The sequence below is a fragment of the Lissotriton helveticus genome, chromosome 5_1, assembly GCF_964261635.1.
Source record: "Lissotriton helveticus chromosome 5_1, aLisHel1.1, whole genome shotgun sequence".
NCBI lineage: Eukaryota > Metazoa > Chordata > Amphibia > Caudata > Salamandridae > Lissotriton > Lissotriton helveticus.
Window position 1 is genome coordinate 1,725,646,027 of NC_136065.1, and position 19,024 is coordinate 1,725,665,050.

The 19,024-nt window shown below is 41.7% G+C and overlaps 1 protein-coding gene across 3 annotated transcripts in view; it reads right to left on the reverse strand.

Moving 5' to 3' along the window:
* LOC144755773 (long-chain fatty acid transport protein 2-like) overlaps positions 1 to 19,024 on the reverse strand; it is a 599,753-nt gene that overhangs the window by 367,551 nt on the left and 213,178 nt on the right. For all 3 annotated transcript variants that reach the window (XM_078644998.1, XM_078644997.1, XM_078644995.1), the window contains exon 3: positions 6,502 to 6,660. In XM_078644998.1, coding sequence (XP_078501124.1) covers positions 6,502 to 6,660 — 159 coding nt within the window. The remainder of the gene's footprint in view (positions 1 to 6,501; positions 6,661 to 19,024) is intronic.

Sequence of the window (19,024 nt, forward strand, 5' to 3'; positions counted from 1 at the left end):
AAATAGGGCATTCAATATGGATCCAGAGTGATGCGGGGCTAGACTGACCTTTTTGGTTATATAGTTTCAATCGAGGAGATAGAGCACCAAGATGGATTCCACCTATGGAGGCACTTCAAAATAGAGGTCTGGTGACCCTGACAGATAGTGTATAGTGGTGGATTTGTTTTGCTAAGCTAGTCACCATCAGTAGGAGTGAAACTGTGGTAACACCCTTGATGGTCCCAGAGGAGTGGAAGCAAGCTGTTGTGACACCCTTGATTAAGAAGCCCTCACTGGACCCGACAACTCCAGCAAGTTTTAGACCTATCTCCATCCTGCCACACCGGATAAAAATTCTGGAAAAGGCTGTAAGCAAGACTCTATCATGCTTTCTGGAGGATAATCAACCGATGGATAGGGACCAATTTGGGTGACGCCCATGTCACAGGACCGAGACGGCTCTGGCAACCATGGTGGATAACCTACGCATGCGGGCCGACAACGTGAATGCCACTGTTTTAATGCTTCGGCCCCATTCAACACGGTGAGCCATTCAATTTTAGTGGAGAGACTGGGGAAAATAGGGGTGAAGGGACGGGCTTTGCAGTGATTACAGTCCTACCTATTGGGGAGACAGCAGATGGTGACCTTGGCACCGTTCACCTCCAGCAAATCCCCAGTAGTTTATGGGGTACCGCAGGGCTCTGCGATCAGCCCTATTCTTTTCAATATTTATCTGCAGCCGTTGTTCCCCATTATTAGATCATTCTGAGTCAACCTGGTCAACTACGCTGGCGATACCCAACTGGCGTTCTCCGTGAAAGGGAAACACACAGTATCCATGGACACGTTCCAGTGAGTGTATGCGTCAGACTGCTAGCTGGCTCGGGAGAAACTCTTTACAGTTTAATGGTGGGAAAACCGAGGTGGTGTATTGCTCTTCTGTTTAGATGTCTAAGCACATACCAATGGAGCTTAGGCTCACCCCTGAGGAGGAACCTCTGGTTCCTGTCAGCACGGTGCGCAATTTGGGGGGCCTGATGGACAATAATCTCCAAATAGAGTCGTAGGCAAACAAGACCGCCAGTGTGTGCTTCTCCTTGATGCGCATGCTACGTCGATACTCCCACTACTACCAAAGGACTCGCGCTCCCTTGTAGTGAGAAGCATAGTGCTAAGCAGGCTGGATTATTGCAACTCCCTGTATCTGGGAGCACCACAGTACATCTTTCAGGGGTTGCAGGGAGTCCAGTCTGCAGCAGCAAAATTGGTGGTAAATAGGCAAAGTAGATCCTCCACTACCCTGGCTCTGAAAGACCTCCATTGGCTGCCTATTAAGGAAAGGGTCCACTTTAAATCGCTCTGTATGGTGTACAGAGCGGTACACGACCTGGGCCCCGTCCCACTGCAGGAGAAATTCACCTGGTACCATCCCAAGAGGCAGCTCCGCTCCTCTAGTGCAAGTCTGATGGCGATTCCTAGATTCAAGCATTCTAGGATGGGGGAGGGCCTTTAGTGTGGCTGTTGTCCATCTTTGGAACGAGCTACCTCAGAGTATCAGACAAATCAACTCTCTGAACGAGTTCAGAAAGAGTATGAAAACTTGGCTCTTTCCCAAGGACTGATCCCTCTTCTTACGGATACTCTGGCCCGTTCGCATGCTGGTTATTTCTCAGTCTAAGCACCAGGATACCCGTAGGGTGGCAGTTTGCGCTATATAAGAACTCATTACAATTACAAGATGCAGGGAACAGTTTACCAGGAGGTATATATGCTCCGAGAGGAAGGTGCAACGGAGCAAGTTTCCACCGACTCACCCGTTTCTGTGTCGGATCTCAGCAGACCCTCCCAATGGGCTGCATGGCTCCACCCTAAAAAAATCCCAGAGTCGTCTCGTCAAGGAGAGGCAAACTGTTAGACCGCCTACCCCGATAACTACAGCTAGCCATGGACTCCTCGCATCCCTGTCACCCTTTGTCACAAACTCCCTAACACGATGGGACCATCCTTGCAGAGTCAGGTTTTTGCAAAGTCGGATTTTGCAGGGGACCGCGGCTCCGATACAGGCTCAACAGGGGTCCAAGACTCTGAACTAGTCCCGAGATGGCTGAGATTGCACAAGGCCCACTGATTTTCTCCGTTGCTTCTCAACTGTAATTTTTCAACTTTGGTTCCTTTAACTTGGTACTCGGTCCGAGGACATCTCTCCTGCTCACTGACAGTGATCAGCCTCCAGTCACTATTTGTTGTTTCAGTGAGTCAGGCCTCAGGGACCAGTGGTAGTGGTCACCCCAGCAGCTGTAAACCTTGTGGCATTAGTCCTCTTCAAGCCCCCTGATCGGTGAGGACCAGTAGCGTCACGGCAATCTTACAACCCTTCTCGACCCAGATGGTCAGGGTAGTGGAGCAGTCATCACCTTGTCAAAAAAAGTCACTCATTGATGGCAGATCATCAATGGCAGGCATCGGAGTCTTTTTCCATAAGCACATAACTCTCCTGGTAAACTCCTAGTAAGGGCAATATATATTTACCACTGCAAAGTCAGTGCTTTGGGCGCCACTCCTGATCCAAAAAGACCTCAATCCATTCGACAGATCTAGGTCATGGCACACATCCATGGATTCGTATTCACTCTAGACCAAATTTCAGCACGACGATCCAGATATCATTGCAACTGGAGCATTTAGAGAAGGATGCATGTCAATCACAGTGCAAGGTATTTTTACGGCCCAAGAATTTCTATTGGGCATTTTGTTCTTTTCCTTTTGTTCCTCATTAGTCATTGTTAAACAACGGGATGCTTGACATTCCAGATGTGTTTTTTCTAGTGCCACTGCTCTTGAATTTGCTGTTCTTCCTGAGGTAAGTGTAGGAAGCTGGATCTGTAAATATTCTACCAAAGTAAGGTATAGTGTGCACAGATCCCAGTGGATCCCCAGACGCTTAAGTAGATAATACCAAAGGCTCTATGTGTGGTAGCGTGGTCGAGCAGGTAGGTTTATTGGAGGGCGGTGTTAAGCACTTATTGTACACACTCAGGCAAGAAATGACTGCACAAACTCAAAGACTGAATCCAGACCAATTGTTTTGTATAAAAAGTTATTATTTGGTTATTTTTCCAGAAGTACTCATTTGTATGTAAGTATTGGTTTTCAAAGTAGCATTACTTTTCAAAATGCAGTAGGTATAGTCTTGCAAGGCAGCATAAATGCTTTACTGTCTTAGAAATACTTTTGGGATATCAGTTTAGAACAGTCGAACTTTGCAATAGAAATAAATATTCTTTTGCATGTAGTGGGAAGAAAATGGAATGCAATCCTAGGGGAGGAAAACAGGGTCATGCATTAACAGGTAAGTACACGACTTACTCTTCCAGTTCTCGCGGGTTTTACACCAACACTGGACTCCGTATAAGGTAGGTACTGCACCACCATTGGCTATGGAGCGGCCCGGGGCAGAGGTCACTGATTCCAATGTTCCTCAGTGGAGACTGAGGGCACCCGAAGAGGTGCAGGATTCAGTATCTATGCCTCAGTGGTCAATACCGGCAATGATATTTATCCTTGCAGTCAGCAGAGATCAATGAGGATGAATAGGATTCAGTGGACCGCCAACACCGTTACCATCGTAGTCGCCATTAGCAATTATCGAATGGAGGCACCGCTAACCCAGCAGTCGTGATTGTGGGAATGGAGATAGGCAGGGGATGGAGGAGTTTCACCATTGTTGGACGGTCACTGAGAGGCAGCGGTCGTGCCGGCAGGGCCACTTGCAGTAGGGTAAGGGGTTTCGGGAATGGAGCTGCAAACAGCTTGGGTCTTTGGGTCAAGAGAATACCTGTAGGTCGTGGAAGCCGGCCTGCTCCTCTGCTTTCATGCTGCAGGGCAGAGTTGTGTCAACACCAGTGTTGGTCGTCTGACACTGCAGTGTTCTTTTACAGTAGTAGGTCGGATTGACACAAGTGTCGGTCCTCAACTGTTGTGGTTCCTGTGCTGACAGACACCGGGGACTAGAGCCTCTAGACGAAAGGGAGGTTCTTGTTGATTTGGTGAAGGCTTAAAGGTCTCTGGGGTTTCTTAGAGGCAGTTTTGGATGGACAACAGGTCCAGACGTCAAACTGGTTGCAGGTAGCAGGGTTCTTGCCGAGTTCAGTCTGCAGCGGTTCAGTTCCTCGTTCGGCTGCTGTCCTCTACCGTCTTCTTCTTTGGTGTGTTGAGTCTGAGGATCAAGGTTCAGGGGCACCCCTAAATACCGAATTTAGGGGTGTTACAGGTACGGGCAGATAGTAGCCAATGGGCTACTTGCCTTTAAGGTTACTACACCCTTAGAGTGTCCTTTCCCTTTGGGGAGGGAGCCTCTCCCTAACCTGATTGGGTAGAATCCTTCCATTCAAGATGGAGGATTTCCTAAGAAGGGGGAGTCACCTCATCCACGGCACCTTAGGGGTGGTCCTGGCAGAGAGGGGACACACCTCTCCTGAGTACTAATTTTCCCACCGATCTTGCCGCCAAAAGAGGGGCTTGGACAAGGAGGGGTGATGCTCCACTAGTTGGAGAGGCCCGGGCTAGCATATCAAAGGGCAGGAAGCATTTGAGGCTCTCCGCCCTAAATGCTGTTCCTGCTTGGGGGTAGGTCTGAAAAACCTTCACCCAAAGCAGCCTTTGGGCCTTATTTATGAGGCCTTGCATCAGTTTTGCGCTGCTGTTGCGTCATGTTTTGTGACGCGACTGTACCGTAAAACATACCCCCTGTTGCGTTCTATTTACAAAGTGACAGATCTAAGCAGATGAGTCACTTTTTAAACCCCTGCGGTACATTATACCTGCATCAGGTATAATGTATGCAGGGGGGCGGGGGGCGTACGAACTCAAGTAAGCCTCGTAGAAGTGACGCAGTGAAATCTGTGAGATTTCATTGGATCACTTATAGGACGCCATTGCGTCAATATCTGACGCCTGCCTCACAGCAGGCGTAAGACTGACGCAGGTCCTTTCACATGGGGCTTGAACCATGTGAAAGGACACATTGCTGGGGTTGCGTCACTTTTGTGACACACACCAGCAATACGTCATTTTTGCGCCTAGAGATACGTCAGAAATACTGACGTATCTGTAACTCCTTGCAATATGATGCGTCATACTATAAATATGACGCATCCAGCATGTCGCAAGGAGGACGCAATGAAAAATGACGCATCACTGTTTTCACACAGCAATGCGTCACTTTTCATAAATGAGGCCATTTGTCCCTAACCCACGAGAGCACAAGGGCCCCTACCTCAGGGGGTCAGAAACATGTCTGTGTGTGGCAGACTGGTGCAGACCTGTCATCGGGACATAAGAGAGTTTCTCGTTTTTCAGGGGCATCTCTAAGAGTAAAGTAAAGTGTCTTGAGCAACCCTCGCACACGCCTGAAAGGAGCACAGTCTCCAAACTGCTTTCAAATAAACAAGGGCCCACATGCTCAGCAAAAATCAATTCTTTAGCAGTCTTCGAGCTGACTTACAAATAAACACAAAATCCCATAGGCAAAACCTAACAATGTAAAGTAAATTTCATTCACGATGTGAACAGTGCAGGCATCCTGCTCAGACTGCATATTAATTCCTTTAGAGACATCCCCCTTATGACCACATAGAGCAGAAATATGCCTGGATCGGAGAGTGCTACAACAGTTTTTAACCAATTTCGTTGTATATTGATACGCATGTGCTCCAAGTAGACGATCTTCTTTCTGTCATTGATCGTTTGAACAATAGCGCAGCAGCAACTTGTCTTAAATTTTCACCATTAAACTTATATCTACTAGCATAAAATCCTAATGGATGGAAATATATTCCCATTGGTGTGCATTCTGGACGAAGTGTAGGACTGGACTGCTGGAAAGAGGAGTTAGAGTGCTGGGGAATGAGACAGGCAGGAAGGTGGGGGAAATAATATAAGTACAAGTACAGAGAATAGAATTAGGTGCAGGAAAGAGAAATAATAGGAATAAACGAGGGAAGGAAGGGAAAAAGACAAATTCATTATAAGTACCAAAAATCCCCATCCCCATGTTTTTATAGAGAAAAAAAGAGCAAACACTGATAATCACAGATTTTTACGACGACTTTTGAAAGTACGGAAAAAACATAACGATAATTCACAAAGAACACACACTTAAGACAGGAAAGCCTAATTATAGATTATAGAGTATTAAAATGTAAAAGAGGTCACCGTCATAATGTTTGCAGGGATTACTATGAGGCCATGGCAATTTATGTAAACATTGCAATATATTTACCTGGGGTGTGATTCATAGTTTATTTATTCTTTTGTAAATAAATGTCTGGGCAAGATATTATTTAAAAAACATCTACAATAAACGTTTCTTGACCAACTTTATTTTATGCTTTCTGCTATGACCTCAGTCACTGCTCCCATCTAAACGGTGAACTCCCTCCCCTAGTACGTTAGCTTGTTTACGAACAGTAATAACTACATATTGTAATGCAAGAAAGTGTAACCAGAGGTACAGACCTAGACTGATGCAGCCGTGTATCCCCAGGACTAATCCGCTGGCGTGATAGAGCGGCAACGCCGTGTACACAACGTCTTCAGAGGTGACTCTGCTGATCTCGAGTAGAGCTGCCACCAGGCAGAGATTCTTATGTTTAATAATTGCAGCCTTCGGTAGACCTTCGGAAATATGAAAGACAACTGCAAAATAAGTCCAACGTGAGAGAGGGAGCCCTGTCACAAGCTGCAAAGTAAAGAGCATGCTAGAGGTGGGTGAAGAGGGGCGAGGAAGGTGGTGAGGGGGCACCTCAAGTGTCCAGAGCAGGAGGGGTAGGTAGATTGCTGGACGAACAGACAATAAGCACAATATTTCAGAATCATACTTGAATGAGCCTTTTAAAATACTGTTTTAAAGAATTCATATGACCAAAAGCTGTATGTATACTATATGTATAGCGCCAACCTTGCTTGGAAGCAATGCTGTGGTTAACGGGGAAAGTCTATTGTACTCTACAACTGCCTTTCCTAAAGAGATCTAAAGCAACACATAATTCAGTGTTTTGCCTAAAGACCGTCCTTGTCAGTGATCGAATATAGTTCAACAGTCCACACAGCTACAGTTACAGCTGCAGAAATATGTGTACTGAGTGTCGACTGAACTGCTTCGGGGCAAAATCAAATTTACTTGCTACAAATTATTTATATTTACATATATATATATATATATATATATATATATATATATATATATATATATATATATATATATATTACCTACTGGCGGTCGCCAGTAGGTATATATAGTTAGGATTTTTTCTCTATGGGTTTTTTGAAAATTCTATGTCTAATAACTTTGCCGTTTGTGGACGGAATTGGCTGAAATTTTCAGGAAAATGGCACATTTTGTTTCTGAGCAGCCTTTGAAAATTTGGGGGGGGTTCGTCAAGGGGGGGCCGAGAAAAAAGGGGGGTCCCAAAACGCGTTTTTCCCATGTTAATTTCCATAGGGCGGTTGGCCTCACTTTTAGCCCGAACGGCTGAATGGATTTGCACGAAACTTGGCAAAATTGTAGGGACTGGTAGCCCGATGTGCCTTTTGTAGGTCTCAATATATGTGCTCCAGTGGATTTGGAGAAATTAACGTTTAAAAAAAGATATATATCTGTAACAGCGGACCGGTTAGCGCTCTGGTTCGCGGACTTTTCGCGCAACGGAGCTTTGTGAAGCGAAGCTGATTGGTTCTCCGGCGTCTGTCAACATTCCAAACAGTCCGTAGCGGCCGCCATCTTGTCTCTCGGTAGGATCGAGAGACAAGAGGAGGCGAAAGCGAAGGGGCAAATGACCATAAGGGGGAATAGTAGATCCTCGCTGACCCCCTAGGTTTGATGTGGAGGTTTTAAAAGGGCCCCGCGGGGCAAAAAAAAAAATAATAATAATAATCGAACGGCTGAATGGATTTGCACGAAACTTGGCAAAATTGTAGGGACTGGTAGCCCGATGTGCCTTTGCTAGGTCTCAATATATGTGCTCCAGTGGATTTTGAGAAATTAACGTTCAAAAAAAGATATATATCTGTAACAGCGCTCCGCTTCGCGTACTTTTCGCGTTACGGAGGTTTGCGAAGCTGATTGGTTTTTCGGCGTCTGTAAACATTCCAAACAGTCCGTAGCGGCCGCCATCTTGTCTCTCGGTAGGATCGAGAGACAAGAGGAGGCCAAAGCGAAGGGGCAAATGACCATAAGGGGGCATAGTAGATCGTCCCTGACCCCCTAGGTTTGATGTGGAGGCTTTGAAAGGTTCTCGCAGGGCAAAAAAATATATACCGTTTTTTTAGTTTTTTTGCGTGGAGTGCGCTCGGTTCGCGAACTGGGAAGCGTTCTGGGGAGCGTACTTTCTTGAAAATTAGTGAAAAAAGTTAGAGTACAATAATAATTGTGAGTGATCAGATGTAGGGTAGCTCTGAGAAGAGCTTTTGGGTTTATGGTACATTTAGGTACTTATAAGTAGGTACCAATGCACATTCTTAAATTCAGAGTGAAAACTCTGTTGCCCTCATCTGAGAAGTGAACTCCATCTCCTCTGTAGATATCTTGCATGTAGTAACGCAAGTTATTGTTGTACAGGGAGCCCATTCCATGGTCTCTCATGTAAGCTGAAACAGATTTGTTTACATGCTTCCTCGATTTCTCAATTTGTGGACAAAATTGGTTCGACCACCTCCATTTCTGTCTTTGGCATATATTTGAATATACCAAGGCAGTCTGAGGAAAAAGTGCCATCAATTGCTCAAAGGTGTCCTTTAAAAGCATTTCCAGACCTACCCCAGTCAAAGTGCCCAAATCATTACCTCCACAGTGCACAATTAACAGGTCAGGTTTTGGCAAATGCATAAAGGTTTTCACCAATGGTATCAATTGGTGACATTTTAATCCTCTGTGGCCAAACCACTTAATTTCCACATCTTGTAAATTGAGGTTAGGTAAATTCCTGTTTTCAGCGTACCTTTGAGCCCAATAGATGTAGCTATGTCCAACAATCCAGACAGAAAACATGGCGAGAGAAGGTTCTCCTGCAGTCAGATGAAGTGTGGCAATGAAATGGCAGTTGAAAAAATGAGAGTGTAAAATGAAAAAAACTGAGGAGTTTCTGTGTTAATGAAGCAGTAAGAGTGATTGGTGGATTTTGATTGCTGAAAACAGAAAGTTAGTGTGCATGGATGAGTTCGTTGAAAGATGTATTTTGAGTGGCGAAGAAAAAATCATTAAATGAAAGAATGCTTTGGATATGCAGGTGCACTGAGAGTTCAGAGTTCAATTGCAACATTGTTGTGTGAGAGGTCTTGCAAGAGGTGGTTGCTATGCAGAAAAAGCAGAGAGGGGGCAGAGGGGGGAAGGGTTTTGCTTTGAAAAAAAGTGAGGGAAGAGTTTTGATTGGGTGACATGAGAGATCTGTGTGAGGAATTACAGCATTTCTGTGCTTTTGATAGCTGCAGACTCTGGAGTGCATACCTTTTGCTCTGCTGAAGACAAATTGGTGTGTTTCTGAGACTGTTTTGAAACTCAAAGTATTTGCTAAGGTGAGAAAAAATTTCTTTAATTTAGATAGAAAATAGTGTGCTTTAAGGAGAAAATTATGAAGAAAGTTGTGTTTTTCAAATGTTGCTTTGTCTCAAGTGTTTCACAAATAGATTTTGTTTCTTTGAGAAATTGTAATTGGAGAAAATGTGAAGTATTAGTACTGACAGGGCTTTTATGTGCATAGGAGCTGTGGAGTGTTTTCAAATTATGACTTGTAAATCGTTTTTGAGAAAAAGCAATGGTTTTAATATTGATGAGAAGGACATAATGGTGTCTGCTTCTTTATAAGGTAATTGAGAGTCTCTGATGTTATTTTTCCCATTTCAATGTAAGAAGTTTGTCTGTGGAGCAAATTGCTTGTAAATATGCTCCCACCTGTGCATGGCAAATTTAGATTTTGAATGTTTCCGTTACATAGGCATGTTAAAGGTGACTGAAACATGCTGCAAAGGCAATCAAAAAATGCTTTTATGTGTCTTAAGGACATTTTAAGTCATTTCCCCATGTGCAGTGTTTTCAAATTATGAGTTGAAAATCGTTTTTGAGGTAAAGGAATGTTTTCAAAATTTATGTGCGCCATATGACCCCAAATTTTTTTTTCAGGGGTGCAGCAGGGTGTTCTTGAGATACCTCTGCACCGTCGGAAAAATTCGTAATTTGCGATGAGGTAATTGCTAATCGCAAATTGCACCTTCATTCCTATGGGCCTCCTGCTGCATGGAAATGAATGGGTAATCTTGCTGAAATGCAAAGTCGAATCTGTATTTAAAAGGGTCTGCACCTCTGTACGGGTGTTCGCTATGTGAAGCACGAAAGTTTCACGGGCCGAACTCAAGGCCACCTCTCTCTGAGACAAAAGAGCTCTTATTCTTGCCATGCTGTTGAAATGTGCTCCCAAGGTTGGTATTTGTGGCCAGATTGAAAACTCCCTATGTTCATGTGTGGGAGGAAATAGAACATTTCTGCAGCAAATAACCCGTTCATTTACTGTTACGATAAAATGAATACTTTTAATTAACCCAGAACAATCTTCATTATTGAGCATCAAATAACTACCATTTTCCAAGAACTTGAACGTGGGGATGATAGCAGGAACTGGCGTGCCTTGCAACACGCAAGCCATATTTGGTCGGTGTTTGTTGCATGAACCGTGTAACTGTCTGTGCCTACACATTAGTGAATGATCTGGCGTCTCAGTGCATTCCTCTCCATTCAGATAAAGTTCTTGATCATCTTTGAAAATCTGTATGTGTATGGAAGCGACCAGACTTGATGAAGAAAACCACTACCTAAAGGTTAATAACGACCTATTGGTATATATTTCATACAATTTGAAAACTTATATAAAGCAAAAGGCAGCGTTATTAAACCGTGGATAAGGCACGTTGCCAAAGCAGTCAACCTTTTGGATTTATACTGGAAATGTTAAAGGAAGAATTACGGAGTAGGGCCTGTAAATCTTTAATAGACAACGAGTAAAATTACTCCAACCATCGTATTCCTCTAACTCCGGGATAGTAGGGGTGTTTAATTTTTTAGAAGTAGCCAATCCAAAGCATTTGGTCTGGGAAATTGTTTCATTCACAAACAACATATGTTTTGGGATGAGACATGCACGGTGGAAAGCCTCAGTGCCTTGTACCTGCCAGGTTCGTGAACCCCAAACTGATGTAGATCCTGGATATTTTTACTCTGTATTACGTTAGCATGGTCTCATTACTGGTTTAAACACCATTTTTCCTTTTTTGTAACTTCTGCACACGACACTTAGTTGTTGCTTTAGCTTTCAGCCTACCTGCGTCAAGATCTATGCCTGCTTCAAGCAGGCGCAGGGTTTTGATGTAGCTTTGTCCTATCTGATTGTAAATGCGGCACACCGTGGGTGGCAGAGCAGCGGTGCACGTTAACTGGTGCATCCCTGGGGATGTGCTAGTTAATATAAATCTGCCCCTTTACATTTAATTATGTGCAGGGGACACAGAGTAGGTGAGGTTTATCCAAGGTTAAGAAGAGATGAGTCCTGTTCAGTGAAAAATTGGAGATAGGCTTCAGTATATTATATACTTAAGTAGTGTGTTAAGTTTTTGATGACTGTTATTAATTTACTGTTGGGTAATAGTGGTTAATAACATTTTTTATTATATTTTACCACAGATTCAACTGCAGATTATTTCAAGATTTTAGGATGCCTAGCAAAGAAAGAGTAAGAAAGGCTGGAAAACGTCAAAGACAGCAGGAGCATGGAATATTGCAGCAGTCCTCTAACAAAAAGATTTGTCAAGTCACCAAGAAAGCACCGGGTAAGAGTGGAAAAACAGTCATAAGAAATATGTGTAGTAAAAAAAATATTACTACAGAAAATGTTTCACTCCAGAAAAGGAGAATGAATTCAAATGGTAAGGAAAGGCCAATGAGAAATGTTACTGCTAGAGTAAGAGATAACTCTATGCATGAAAGTAGAAGGAAACAACAGTTTAGGGATATTCGTAAACGAATGTTCCGCAACAGGATAATTGGGAATTTGTTAAAAAATATTAAGAAAGGTCAGCAGAAAGTGGTTTTTTATAAGAGAAAAAAAATAGTTGAGAAAGTTATTGATCAGGCATTTGAAATTAAACGTAAGTTATTTATTTTGACAATCAATAGAATTAGGAAGCTAAACAAGGTAATTTATGATTTCAAAAGAAATAGTAGATGGAAGAGAATAGTTAATCGTAGTAATTTTTGTGAAGTTTTTTCTGGAGAATGGATGCATAGTTCAAGCTCTGAGGCATTTTTTAATGAGGAGAGTTATTTCCAGGATAATGATTTGGTGCATGCAGTTGACACCAGTGGTCGAGCTTATGAAGTGAAAGATGGTTGTCCAGTTGAAAAAGAAAAACTTGTGAGACCAGAGATAGAAGAGGTGTTAGGTAATGAGGTTTTAGGGAGACGTCCTAAGGGTCCTGTGTACACCTGGAAGTGTAGTAGTATTTGCAGTGTACGACAGGATTCCATCAATTTGCTTTGTGATTTTATACGGTCATTTAGTAAGAAAAGTTTGAAGCAGAAAATGAAGTTGTTGCAAGAATTAGATCCTTGCAGAGTGAGAGAAGTGATAGGTTTGCATGGTCATTCACTGGCTTGTCTTTCCAGGAGAGTATGCCAGAGTGTTTTTCATCATTTCAGGATGCTAGCAGTGCATCATAATAAAGTGAGGAAATTAGTTAGAATGTTGTATTATGCTAAGAGTCCAGCAATTATGCTTAAACAATTATGCGCTGCTCTTTTGCATGGTTCTGAAATAGATGTGAAGAATATATGTGAAGAAATTGAGTTTTGTTACTTTGGAAGTAAAGAGGAGAATGTTGAAATTGACCAAGAAGAAGAGAGTAATGAGGAAGATAGTGTACAGGTTTCCAGTACAGATAATTTCCAGAGGGAAATTGCGACGTTTGAGGTGAAATCAAGTGAGAGGCCAAATTTCACTTGTGTGTGTTGTCGACGCACTTATTATAAGAATCAGACTAAGTTAGTGGATTTATATGGAAAAAGTGAAAGGGAAAATAATAGTGAATGGAAGGATTTTACAACATACTTGATGGTAGAAAATTGTTTTGATTTGGGATTGGATCAACGTGTGTGTACTTATTGTTGTAACAAATTAAATCAAAACCAGATGCCTGCTAGAGCAGTTCATAATAATCTGGAATTGGTTGAAATTCCTTCTGAATTGAAGGATTTAAATACTTATGAATCTATTTTGATTCAAAGTATCCATCCCTTTCAGGCTATTGTAAGAATGGAGCCAAAGACAGGGAAATTGCCTCCATCAGATTTACAGAGAGGATTAAAGGGAAGAGTTGTTTATTTGCCTCTAGATTTGAAGAAAAACATTAACACAATTGGAGTAGAAAAAGTGGAAGAGGAACCTCTGGTTATCTTAGTTAATGGGGTTCCGACAAAGAATAAGAAAATATGGCAAGATTTAGTAGATGTTAGGAAAGTCAAAAGGGCAACATTGTATTTGAAAAAATATAATAAATACTATAAAAATGTATATGTTGCAGAAGAGGAAGTAAGTGAGGAAGAGGATAGCGATTTGTGTGCTGGTCAAATTGAGAAAGTAGAACCCTCTACTAGTGAAGAAATATATGAACATTATAGTGTTCATCCTTTGCATTCCAAGGAAGTCATGGGGAATGCTATTGAGTTGTTTCAAATGAAACAAGCGAAAGGGAGTCCCATTAGTGTTTGGGAGGAAAGTTTGGAAGCTCGGTGTTTCCCACAGCTTTTTCCAACAGGTCAGGGAGGAAGATATGATGAGCGACCTCATCAAATTCCTGCTTCTGAATACCGGACTTTGCGATTGTATGCAGGAGATCCTAGGTTTCGACAATGCATTCCTTATTTGTTTCATCTCCTGTTTGAAAGCGATCTGTCTGGACTGTCATATGCAGTGAACCACATCTTGAAAAGTGGTATACACATGCAAAACACCTCGGCAAGTGACTTTATGGATAAAGTCAATGTCCAAGACAGTATTTTGGATTCTCACCTGATTAATCTCATGGCGTGTCAGCGTGGTACTAATGAGTACTGGTACCGTCGTCATGGTGATTTAAAATGTATGCTGAGGAACTTAGGAACTCCCACATGGTTCCTCACTTTGAGCTGTGCTGAGTATGGCTGGGAAGACTTACTTGAATTTCTACGAGAGGCAAATGCTAACGTAGAAAACATCGAATTCAAGACACCCGGAGAACTGTGCTCTTTGGATCCAGTCAATGTATGTAGGTACTTCAATCATAGATTTGAAGGTATGATGTCTTTCATCATGAATAAGAAGAATCCACCTCTTGGAGAGGTGTTGGATTTCTTCTGGAGGAAGGAGTACCAAGCAAGAGGTGCTCCTCATATACATATGTTGCTGTGGATCAAGGATGCACCTAAATTTGGAACGGATGCAGACGACTCAGTGATGAGTTTCATAGAACAGTATTCTACGTGTGCTGTTCCAAACGCAAAGGAGAAAAAAAGCCTAAGAGAAAAAGTTCTACGTTTCCAAAGCCATCGATGTGGAAAGTACTGTCGTCGTAAATTCCGGAACAAAGACAAGTTCTACACCAAATGTCGTTTCGGCTTTCCACGATCGGTGATTTCTAAAGGAAGAGTGAACAGTTTGATGTCTTCGCTGCGACATAATGTGATGAAGAAATCACCTAAAAACACATACAATTTGAAGAGGAACGAAGAGTCTAAGTACATCAACGACTACAACCCGGTGATTTTGTCCATGTGGAATGCTAACATGGATATACAGTTTGTGGCTGATAACTGTATGGCTGTGGCTAGGTATGTGACATCTTACATCACCAAAAAAGAGAAGACAGAATTGAAGGATATGTGGGAGGACATTTCCCATGAAAAGAGCCTCAGCAAGAAGTTGTACAGTTTCAGTCTGAAGATGTTGTCGCATCGAGAAATCGGAGCTTACGAATGTTCTGACCGGTTGTCTTCAGCAAGTCTCTATGCCAAGTCCAGGAGTATCGTTTGGGCGAGTGTTGGTCTTGCTGCAACGCGTAATCGAGTTCTGAAACCTGTGCGGGAAATTGAGTATTTGGCGGAAAAGGAGCCAAACAGTACCGACATTTTGAAGAGCAACATGTTGGATACATATTATCCAAATCGAAGCAGTCACCTCGAGAATGTTTGTCTGTATGAGGTTCTGCAAAATTACATATTCAAGAGGAACATCAAAGAAGATACTGAGAAAGGAGTGTATGCTGTAATAGGAAGTGAGGGATGTCTGGTCAAGCAAAGAAAATGCCACTTGATAAACCATCGAAAATTGAGTGGCGAATCTCCTGAAAAAAAGGAGTTTTTCTATTTAGCACTTTTGCAACTTTTTAAGCCTTGGCGTGCAGAAGAGGAACTGCTTGGAGATTTCCTCTGTTACGAAGACTCTTTCAATGCTGCCAAGGAGACCATAGAATGTCCTGCTTTTCCCAAATATGTAGAAATGTTGAATGTGGAAATTGAGCAGGAAGCAACGATTGCAGCCGAGATTGCCAGAGACAGTTCTCAGGACAGTCAGAGTTCTGCTTCATTGAGTCAGGATCCACTAGGAGGACCTCTTATCGAAAATGAAGCTGCCACTGCTATGAATGAAGTGGAAAGAGCCATGGCACATGCTCAGGAGGATGCGGTTAACTTAGAAGAATTGGAAAGACAACTCAACGTTGAGCAGAGGAAAATATATGACGAACTTACCATGCAAATTGATCATGGATTAAGTCATGACAAGAAAGAGTGCTCATGTACGTCGTTGAAGCCTGTCCGACTGTACGTGAGTGGAGAAGCGGGAACTGGAAAAAGTTTCCTTATTAAAGCAATTTCATGTTATTTGCAGGAAAGGACAGAGTCATCGCTGTCTTGTGTTGTCACCGCTCCAACTGGACTGGCAGCACATAACATTAAAGGGATTACTTTACATCGTTTACTGATGCTGCCAGTGGAGCATGACAACAAATTAGAATATCACAAGCTATCTGGAGATGCTTGTTTTGAAGTTTCAAGAGTCTTGAGGAAAATGAAACTTCTTATCATTGACGAAGTAAGCATGGTTTCCAATGTCATGCTTGCCTTTGTGCATTTGAGAATGCAAGAAGTTCTCAAAACAGAGTATGATGTGTTATTTGGTGGCAAACACATCATTGTTTTTGGAGATCTTCTGCAGCTGACACCAGTGAAAGGGCAACCTGTGTTCAAAATGCTCACGCATGAAGATACCAGGAAGTGCTTAGGGAGTATTGGCAACGTCAATATATGGTTAAACTTCAATTATGCTGAACTGCATGAAAATATGCGTCAGGCAAAGGATGAAGTTTACAAGACTATTCTACAAGATGTTAGAATTGGAAAAGTGACCGAGCATGGGAAAGAAGCTTTACATGCACGATTACTGACAAATTTATATCCAGACGAAGATGTTGTGCATGAGAATATTTTTCAGAAAGTTACTGAGAAAAAATCTGGAATATGTTTGATGTCAACTCTTGCAGAATGTGCCAAATTCAACAACAAAATGTTGCATTTAGAAAAGCAAGAGATTGTGAAATTGGAAGCTATTGACAGAGTAGAGCATATGGGATCAACAATTATTTTGTCTGAGAATCTGAAAACAAAATTGGATTCATTAGAGAAGAGTATATCTAAAACTGCGGGTTTTGAAAAGACTCTGAATGTGTGCTTGAACTGCCGTATAATTTTAAGAAGGAATTTACATGTTGAAAGAGGTCTGGTAAATGGATCAATGGGTAATGTTGTTGATTTTGTGAAATACAGAAATAGAGATGGAATTGAATTTTTAAAAATTAAATTTGATGGCATTGAGGAAGTACAGCTAATTGCTCGTTGTTCTGCTAGATTTTTGCTTGTAAAAGACTTATATGTTCGTCGTAAGCAGTTTCCTGTTTGCTTGGCATATGCGGTGACAATCCATAAATCGCAAGGTTTAAGTGTAGACTGTGCATTGGTGAATATTGGCAGTTCTGTGTTCAAGGAGGGTATGGCATATGTGGCATTGTCACGAGTTAGGACTTTATCGGGATTGTACTTGATTGAGTGTGATGTCACAAACATTTGTGCGGATCTAGATTGTGTTAAGGAATACAATAGGTTGAGAAGAGAGTATGCGCCACATTTGCCTCAGTATCCTTTGTTTGAGAAACGTGTGGTAGGCCGGAAACGAAGAAATGTGACCAATACTGGGGAGGTTGTAGCAAAAAGACGAAAAGTTGATGAACCTGAAATTATAAGCAGAAACAAAAAGGATTCTGTTGAAGATGTTGTTGGTTTTCAATTTGAAAACAGTTCTGGTGTCAACTGCTATGCTAATGTAGTGGTTAATGTTGTCTTTTCTCTAGAAACTTTAAAAGAACAGATTGTGGTCAATTCGGATCAAAGATTTTGCAGTTTGTTAAATTCTGTGTTAGAGAAATGTAGCACTGATAGAACAAACATAGAAAGTGTGTCTGAAATTCGAAATCTGTTAGACAGATGTTCAGGCCAAACACAATTCTCTCAAAATAGTCAGCAAGATTGTCAGGAGTTTTTAATGTATATGCTTGATGTATTGCATGATGAAGGTGTAGATGTAGATCACCTGTTTGGGCTTTCTTATCAATGGCAGCATGACTGCGAGAACTGTAGGGTATCAGCTACTACTAGTGTAGACTCAGAAAGATTTATATATTTAACTTTGCCAGACAGTAAATCAGTCTCTTTTAATAAGCTAGTAAAAGCAGCTGATCACAACATGGAGTGTAGCCAATGTAAATCTGAAATGATGTCCACATTATTTATACGAACATATGGCCAGTATGTCATTTTAATGTTCCAACGATGTAGGCCTGATGGAACAAAATTGACAACTTTAATTAAAAATTTTGTGGCTTCACAGTTGTCAATATCAGGAAGGACTTTTGTAACTGTAGCAATTATATATCATGATGGTCCTTCAATAACATCAGGACATTATACAGCTTATTTAAAGTGTAGAAATGGCTGGTCATTCTGCAATGATTCTGTTTTAATTTTCAAAAAAAAATTGCCATATGACCTTAAAAACTCTTACCTGGTGTTTTTAAAACCAAAATTTTAGGGAAAGAATCTCGGGATGTGCTCTGAGGAATTTCAAGAAGTTCTCATGGCTCCTACACTATTTGGCCTTGAGGATAAGTGTAGTACAGAGACATAACTTTTTACCATAACACTGGACGTTATTGAGAAATACGTGCACTTTGAATGAGTTCAGAAAAACTATTTCTTTTTATAAGCTAATTGAAGCAGCGATTCAAAACATGGAGTAGAGGGAATGTAAGTCTGCAATGCTGTCTACTGTTTTACATTGCTTTGTGATTAAAAGTGATGTAGAGAATTAAATAATTGTACTAGTCATAAAGGTAGTGTAAGTCTGCTTCATAGTAAGCAGTATCAGTGTGATAGGAAATGTAGAACATGATTGAGCAAGAAGGGGAAGATATTACTAGTCCAGGATTGTGTAAATGATCTTCAACATTTTAATTCTGAAAGTTGCGGAAATGCGAAAAGACTGGATTGGCTTACAAGAAATCCAAGAGTTATACATGGCTCTGACACGATTTGGCCTTGTGGAATCGTGTGGTAGAGAGCGAGAAGTCATTTATTGTATGTAACATGTTTTTGAAAACGATGGAGGTTTTCTTTCAGAAAGTGGCGGGTTGAAAGTAATAACAGCACAACAGAGTGTAAGCTGTTCATAGGACATCCTTGGCCGTCATGGAAAGTAAGTTAACTTTAAGGAGTTCTGAATTCTGATTTGTAATGTATGGGTTTTTTAAACACAATCATTTTGATTGTGTTTTTTTTTCCCCGCTGTTATATGATGAATACCTTCAAGTCACTGTTTTAGTGAAATTTGATACATTCTGAGAACAGCAAAAATAA